Genomic DNA, 8,100 nt, shown 5'->3' with positions numbered 1-8,100 from the left:
CCTCCTGGGCAACGGCCTCATCATCACCACCATAGCCTGGGACCAGCACCTCCACACCCCCATGTACTTCTTCCTGCTCAACCTCGCCCTCCTCGACCTGGGCTCCATCTCTACCGTTGCCAAATCCATGGCAAATTCCCTCTGGGAGACCAGGGCCATCTCATATGAAGGCTGTGCTACACAGATATTTCTGTTTATCTCTCTTCTTGCAGTAGAGTTTTAATTTCTCATGGTCGTGTCCTCCAACCGCTACGTTGCCATCTGCAAACCCCTGCCCTACGGGACCCTCCTGGGCAGCAGAGCTTGTGTCCACATGGCAGCAGCTGCCTGGGGCAGCTGTTTTTTCTATGCTCTTCTGAACACAGACAATACATTTTCAATACCACTTTGCCAAAGTAATTCCTGGGACCAGTTCTTCTGTGAAATCCCCCAGATCCTCGAGCTCTCCTGCTCATATTCCTATCTCAGGGAATTGGGGATTATTGTGGTCAGTGTCTTAGTAGTATTTGTCTGTTTTGTGTTCATTGTGGTGTCCTATGTGCAGATCTTCAGGGCCGTGCTGAGGATCCCCTCTGAGCAGGGACGGCACAAAGCCTTTTCCACCTGCCTCCCTCACCTGGCCGTGGTCTCTCTCTTTATCAGCATTGGTGCATTATCCTACCTGAAACCTCCTTCCATCTCGTCCCCATCCCTGGACCTGGCAGTGTCATTTCTGTATTTGGTGGTTCCTCCAGCAGTGAACCCCCTCATCTACAGCATGAGGAACCAGGAGCTCAAGGACACCCTGAGGAAACTAATGGCTGAATGCATTTCAAAAGCAATAGACTTCCTGTCTTCTGCACATCACTCATGATACAGAACTCATTACAGGCTCAGACTCTCTTTTGTATAGTATAGTTTTTGATGGGTTTTGGAGTTGGGGGAGGCTTACTTGCTTTTGCTTTTTTTAACTGTGATAATATTGCCCACAAAGTAATGCCTTTTTTCATTCCACTTCTAATTCACTGTCTGCATTTATAGTTTGAGTCACAGACTGTGTAAATGAGAAGCCATGCTCTCTGTGTATTTAAACAAAATAAAGGACCTTGCACTGAATTGTTTGTCCGAGATCCTTCGAGACCTTTGTGAAGCTGAATACAAAGTGTGTGTGTGCAGAGCTGAAGGGAAACGGTCTCAGCACAGCAGCTCTGCCAGGGAGCAGCAGCCTTGTCCTTTCCAGAGCTGTTCTCCTTCCACTTCCCCACTCTCCTGTGAGCCCTTGTGTTGGTGTAAGATCTGAGCACTCCTGACCCTTGGTTACAGTCCCGCTGTGTGTCAGTCCTGTGACCACAGGCAGGGACAGGCAATGGGCACTTCTGTGACAGATGTGACCTCCAGAACAGCGTCTCCATCAGCACTGGGATCTCCTTAGCACAGTGCTCAAAGGCTTAGGCCTTTTTCCATAGTCTCTCTCAAGAATATGTGTAAGGAATAGACCCTCAAAAGGCTTTGTTTTCTGTGGGATCAGTGGGATGAGATCAGGGTCCCAGTTTGGCTTTCGAGGGACTTAGAGCTGGTGGTTCAGGTTATGGTTGTTGGTGGCCAGCACCCAGGCAGATGGTGGATAAGGCAGGGCAGCTCTGAGAACCCTCCATGGCCACCTCAGAGCTCGTGTGGGAGGCCATCACAGCGACAGTGACCAACATCAGCTGGGTCTGTCTCTCAGCCTGACCACTATGTCCCTGCAGAGTCACCACAGCCTGGGCATCACATCTCACTCACTGCACAGAGCAAAAGCCCCAGCTCGGGGGCTGTGGGGAGTGTGGGAACAGGGTGCAGGAACAGCTGGCCAGGCCAGTGCAGATGTGCTCTCCTTGGGGAAAGGCTCTGTGGGGAGATGGGATGTCCCAGGAGAAGAGCAGGGCACCGTGTGTGTGCAGACACTGAAAGAGAAACACTTTTCTGCCATGGGTGCCAGTTTGGGGCAGGCTGCCCTGTCCATGGGGCAGCAGGAGCTGCCTGAAGAGCCCCGGGGCCAGGACTCGATGCTGTCCTGGGGAGTGGGGCTGGCGCAGGGTGCTGAAGGCTGCCTGGCATCGGGACATCCTGAGCATGGTGGCCAGAGAGACACTGTCACTGACCTGTTTCTTCCATCTCACTCTACAGGGCCTGCCCAGACTGGGCTTTCCTGCTGGTCTGGGCTGGGCTGGAGTGAGAGCAGGATGTGGGGAGAGCTGGGGAGGAGCTGGGCTGTAAAGTGCCCCAGAGAGGAAACCACCCGTGAAAAGATGAAGTGTGTGAATGTGCATGGTGGGGGCACACAGCAATGTTCTCACACAGCCAGGCCTCCTGGGAGAGACATGAAAGACCAGCAGAGCAGGGTCTGGTCTGTGCCCAAGCTCCTGGACAACACAGGGCACCTACTCCAGGACAATGGTCACAGACCAGCCCCTCGCAACTACCTTGTAGGTCATTGTCCTCTCACCACAGCTGAGAGAGGTTGTTCTTCCCTCCATGGAAGGACACCAAGTGACTAGATCAGAAGTCCAAATTTTCAACGAGGCGAGATGTGAGAATGCACATTGTGTGATGGGGGAGATGAACCTGAATGAGCATAAAAGCCATCAATTATTGCTGTGGAGGCCATGGAGGCTTGTGGGACAGTGTATGGAGGTCACTTCATGTTGAGAGTAACTTCCCCAAGAAACCACCTGAATGGAAGAGTCATGCACTGGATGGTCTGTCTCCAGAAGGCACCTGCGCCTTGGCTACGGGGATTTCTATTCTCATAATTTCATTCTTGCCCTAGATAGAGTTCTGTGACCTCAATGGAATTGATAACTTCTGCGATTTTGCCACATTGCTGGAGACTTCCTGCAGTAATACCGTGGCGCTCATGTTTTCATAATCTGCATTTTAGAGCCAGTTTTCCTCTTCCCATTCACATGGGCATCCTGTGAATGCATTGCTGCTCTTCACCCCGGTGCAGACAGGCAGAAGACCTTCTCCACCTGGCCCTCTCACCTCACCAGTGCCACTGTTTTCTACAGCACTCTCATGCTTGACTGCATGATGCCAGAACAGCACTCCTGAGACAGTTTGACAAAGCCTTTTTCCTACACCATCCTCACATCCCTGCTCAACCTGCAGCCCAAGAACCAGAAAGGTTGAGCAGAAGTAGAGCACTGAGAAAGAATGCCAGGAAAGCTTTGAGGTTCATACAGAGACCATCAGAGTTGTTGACCTCCCGTTGCCTTCTGAACAGGCCCAGAAGACTTGGACGTCATTTGCTGTGTCCCAGAAACTCACCTGGAAGGACAGGATATAGAGAAAGCCTTTCGTGTGGGAAGGGGCAGAGAGTTGCTGGTGGAGCTGGCTTGGTGTCTCTCTGACACATCTCTCAAACACCCCAGAAAAGTTGTGGCTATCAGGAAGGTTCCATGGTCCTCTGAGAAATAGAATATCAAAATTGTCTTCAAGTAGGTTACAAAGGAAGATGATTGGTAGAGTTACAGGATGGGCAGCTTCACCTCAGTCCCTGGGGAAGTGATGGGGCAAATGCTCTTCCAGACATCTCCAGGCACTTGAAGGAAACAAAAAAGAGTGCAGAACATGCATGGGAGGGGAAAGTAGGGAATGTTGTGTACCTGGACTTTAACAAGGCCTTTGACATGGTCCACCATAGTCGTATTAGTGATATCTGGATGGAAAATAAAGATGAGAATGTGTGAGGGAGTTTGGCTGGATGGTCAGGCCCAGATGCCATCAGTGGAATGGACTCCTCCTGGAGGGCAGTCACTGTTGGCATCCCTCAGTGACCAGCACTTGAGACAACACCTGTGAACATTTTCGTTATCTCCATCTCTGATGGGTTAGAGCTCACTTTATGGTCCCTTGTGGATAAAGGCAAACTGCGGGGAGCCCTTGAGGTACCCCATCAAGTTCACCTGCCTCAAGCAGCACAGTCAGATAGGATGACATTCAGGTCTCTTCCAATCTGAGTTATTCTATGATGCAAGGAGTCTTTCCCTTGGAGAGGTCTTTGAAGACAGAATAGGGAGAGGATGAAAAAAAGCCAGTGAAACAGAAGTACATAGAGAGAATGTTGCACTCTAAATACAGAAGAAAAATTGTTTTCAGAAGTGGCTGCCTAAAATTATTCACATAAATCAAGAGAACATGGCCAAGGGCTCTGGTGAGGCTGAAAGGCCACAGAGGACCGAGGTCTTTGTCCCCCTGGCTACGACAGTTGCATCTGTCTCAGAGACCTACCAGGATAAACGCTGTTTTGAGGCTCTGGATTCTCGTTGCCCCTTTTTGGGGAAGCCGGGAGGGGTTGTACAGTTTCCTACACTTGACCTTGCTCAAACTCACACCCCACTGCTCCAGGAAGAGCCCTGAGCCACGCATGAGGGATCTGCCTTCCCAGGGCCTGGGGTCAGGGTTTGGCCTTTAGGCTGGTAAAACAAACCACGGATTTTCTCCACAGCAGAATGACCTGTACAGTGCCTTTTCCTACCTGCAATCACAACCTTCAATTATCTTCTCTAACGAGTCCATGGAGAGTCTTTGTCAATAATGACCCTCAGTGGGGTCAATCAATGTTTCAAGGTGCTTTGACTTGCGCTTCTGACTTGCACATCTTGAGCAACTTGTTCAGTCTCCTCTCAGTTTCTGTAGTTCATGGACTAAGGGCCAAATACACCATGGGGCTCATTAAAATACAGAAAGTATTAATGAACTATTTCCCTTCCTGTAATTTTCTTCAAGTCTTCAAGACACTACAACTAATTTGAGCTGTTTCATGACGTAGCCACAAGGTAGGCCATTACAGTCAGATGGGTTGACAAACAGATGGGTGTAGGTGTTCTATCTTGTGGAGAGGATAAGGGAACACTTCTCCCTCTTCCCTTAGAATCACAGAATAGTTTGGGTTGGAAGAGACCTTAAAGATCATCAGGTTCCAGCCCCCCGGACCCACATCTTCCTTCTGGAAGCTGGGTTTGTTATTTGCCTTTTCTGGGGCTCTTGGAATCTCCCTGATCTCTCTGGATTTTCCAAGATGTTTGAGAGAGATCTCACAATGACTGCAGCCAGCTCTAATGGCACCTCTCTGGCCCTTCATACACCAAAAGTTTTCTCCATATCTCACAGTTCCAGGGGAGTGCCAGGGGCACAGTAAACACCTGTCTAGCTCGTCATTTAGAAGAGAATTAGAAGTGAATTCTTCCTGTGTGCCCATGACTCCAATGGGGCCTCTGTGCCACTCACAGCTTTCCTGAGCATGTTTTAAGTGTCTCCCTTTCTGCAAACTTTCTGGTCCTCAGGCTGTAGATGGGGGGATTGAAAAGGAGCATGAGGATGGGCTTTGTTAAACTATTCAAGAGGGCTGTTGTGGGTATCAGGAGACACCTCAGCCCTGTGGTGTGTCACCCATGTCCCACGTCATGAGGAATGGACACAGGGACCTCAGTTCAAGGAAGTACAACTGCTGCATTCAGGTGATTTCCTATGGGATGTTCCTCCCAACATAAAGTGACCTCAAGACCTTGTCTGTGCCACAGGCCTTCATGGAACCCCAAGGAATAGCTGATGATGTTTGTGCTCACTTGTGTTCATGTCACCTCACGTACACGATGCACATGCTCACTCCTCATCTGTTGTCCTGGTTTAGTTAAAAACAAGTTTCTCTTTTAGTGAATTTGCCTGTCAGCTAAAGCTTCATATTAGCTGCATTTTCCTGGAAAGTCAGACACATGTTTTGGTAAACATAGCAATGGAATGCCAGGTCACTGATAAGGACAGATGTACATCTTGCGAGAGGGGCAACGAGAAAACAGGTGACTAGAAACTGACCAACAGAGTATAGCACCCTGTTCACGTGAATACTTCATATAAAAGTGGGATATCATGAGGATCTCACCCCTTTTCCTTCTGGCCAACATTAGGAGAGGACCTTGCTAGTATTCCCTGAAAATTGAGGCCTAGTGACAGACTGAATCCAGCTCTGGTTGGCTGCAGAGTCCAGTCCAGATTTTCGGGTGCCGGCCCCTCATCTGCATGAGCAGTTGCTGGGACTTTCAAGATTGGTTTTATATATTTTGTATTATTTTCTCTATTTTTATTGGTAGGATTAGTAAAACATTTTTAATTTTTCCAACTCTCTTCTCTCTGTTCTCCTTTCTTTACCCATCGCCTGTCCTGAGTGAGATGGGTGGAGAAGAAGGGACTGAAGAAGGAAGGGGGAGGACAGGGGGCTAACACCCACATCTGCCACGGTTGCCATCCTGCAATCCAAACCTCAACACCTGTATAAAGCAAACATGGACTGCTGAACTACTCATTCAGTGTCCCTCTGTGGAGGGAAGAACAACCTCTGAGGGTGAGAGGCCAGTGCTGCAAATGGAGGTTGTGAGGGGGCAACTCCATGATGATTGACCTGAGACTCCTACCAAAGGGGTGTCCAGTGCACAGGGGCACAGCCCAGGCCCTGCTCTGCTGGTCCTGCAGGTCTCTGGCAGGAGCCTGGCTGTGAGAGGACTCTGCTGTGTGCCAGCCCTGCACACACACACTGTTCAGCTGTACAATGGTGTTTAATCTGTGGGTCACTTTCTTGGACATGTTCTTGAGATAATTTTTAAGAAGACTTAAAACTTCAGATCCTGCCCTGAGGAGATCACCTTTCTATCTGGAAAGGCTGTTTTGAGGCCAGTTCTGTGACACAAGTGCCCATTGCCTGTCCCTGCCTGCGCTCACAGCACTGACACACAGCAGGACGGTGACCAAGCTGCCAGAGCACTCAGGCCTTGCACCAACACCAGGGATGAGAAGGAGAGTGTGGGAGTGGAACCGGAACAGCTCTGGAAGTCCGAGCACTGCTGCTCCCTGGCAGGGCTGCCAGGATGGACTCTTTCACCCTCCTCTCATGAACGCAGGAACCATCCCTGCAGCTCTAAAAAGGGCTTGCAGGAAGGATATAGCGAAAAACCAATCACTAAAGAGCCCTTTATTGTGTTTAGAGACAAGGAGAGCACGGCTTCTCATTTACACAGCCAACAGTTAAAAAAGAAAAGCCGACAGTGAATTAGAAAGGGGATGACAACATTATCACAATAAGAAAACCACTAATAACAAGAAAAAATCCAGATGACAGGCTGGACCTGTAATTAGCTACATTTAAACGGCTATGTAGAATGGCTATGTAGAAGCAGATGGGCAGTTTATTGCTTCAGAAAACACTAAGATATGAGTTTCCACACAGCATCCTTGAGCTCCTGGTTCCTCATGCTGTAGATGAGGGGGTTCACTGCTGGAGGCACCACTGAGTACAGAACAGACACCACCAGATCCAGGGATGGGGAGGAGATGGAGGGGGGCTTCAGGTGGGCAAACATGAGAGTGCTGAGGAACAGGGAGACCACGGCCAGGTGAGGGAGGCAGGTGGAAAAGGCTTTGTGCCGACCCTGCTCAGAGGGGATCCTCAGCACTGCCCGGAATATCTGCACATAGGACACCACAATGAACACAAAACACCCGAATATTAGCAAGACACTTATCACAATAAGGCGAATCTCCCTGAGGTAGGAGTGTGAGCAGGAGAGCTTGAGGATCTGGGGGATTTCACAGAAGAACTGGTCCAGGGCATTGCCCTTGCACAGGGGCAGTGAAAATGTATTGGCCGTGTGCAGCAGAGCATGGAGAAACCCAGTGGCCCAGGCAGCTGCTGCCATGTGGACACAAGCTCTGCTGCCCAGGAGGGTCCCGTAGTGCAGGGGTTTGCAGATGGCAATGTAGCGGTCGTACGACATGACTGTGAGGAGACAATACTCTGCTGTGATCAAGAATGCAAATGAAAAGAGCTGTGTAGCACATCCTGAGTATGAGATGGCCCTGGTGTCCCACAGAGAGTTGGCCATGGATTTGGGGACAATGGTGGAGATGGAGCCCAGGTCGAGGAGGGAGAGGTTGAGCAGGAAGAAGTACATGGGGGTGTGGAGGTGCTGGTCCCAGGCTATGGTGGTGATGATGAGGCCGTTGCCCAGGAGTGCAGCCAGGTAGATGCCCAGGAAGAGCCAGAAGTGCAAGAGCTGCAGCTCCCGTGTGTCTGTGAAGGGCAGGAGG

At 50.1% G+C, this 8,100-nt stretch overlaps 2 protein-coding genes across 2 annotated transcripts; one reads left to right on the top strand and one right to left on the bottom strand.

Moving 5' to 3' along the window:
• Positions 1–229: 229 nt before the first annotated feature.
• On the top strand, positions 230–853 carry LOC135575440 (olfactory receptor 14J1-like). The gene has a single exon (XM_065030210.1). The coding sequence runs from the start codon at positions 230–232 to the stop codon at positions 851–853; it is 624 nt and encodes a 207-aa protein (XP_064886282.1).
• Positions 854–3,195: 2,342 nt separating this feature from the next.
• Positions 3,196–7,751, bottom strand: LOC135575439 (olfactory receptor 14J1-like; the record flags this gene model as incomplete). Its single annotated transcript, XM_065030169.1, has 2 exons — positions 3,196–3,288; positions 7,290–7,751. Coding segments are annotated over 2 exons (555 nt in total), but the record flags the coding sequence as incomplete, so codon positions are not given.
• Between the last annotated feature and the right edge of the window lie 349 nt (positions 7,752–8,100).

This window comes from Columba livia, chromosome 14, assembly GCF_036013475.1.
Source record: "Columba livia isolate bColLiv1 breed racing homer chromosome 14, bColLiv1.pat.W.v2, whole genome shotgun sequence".
Lineage (NCBI taxonomy): Eukaryota > Metazoa > Chordata > Aves > Columbiformes > Columbidae > Columba > Columba livia.
This window is presented reverse-complemented; position numbering and strand designations above follow the sequence as displayed.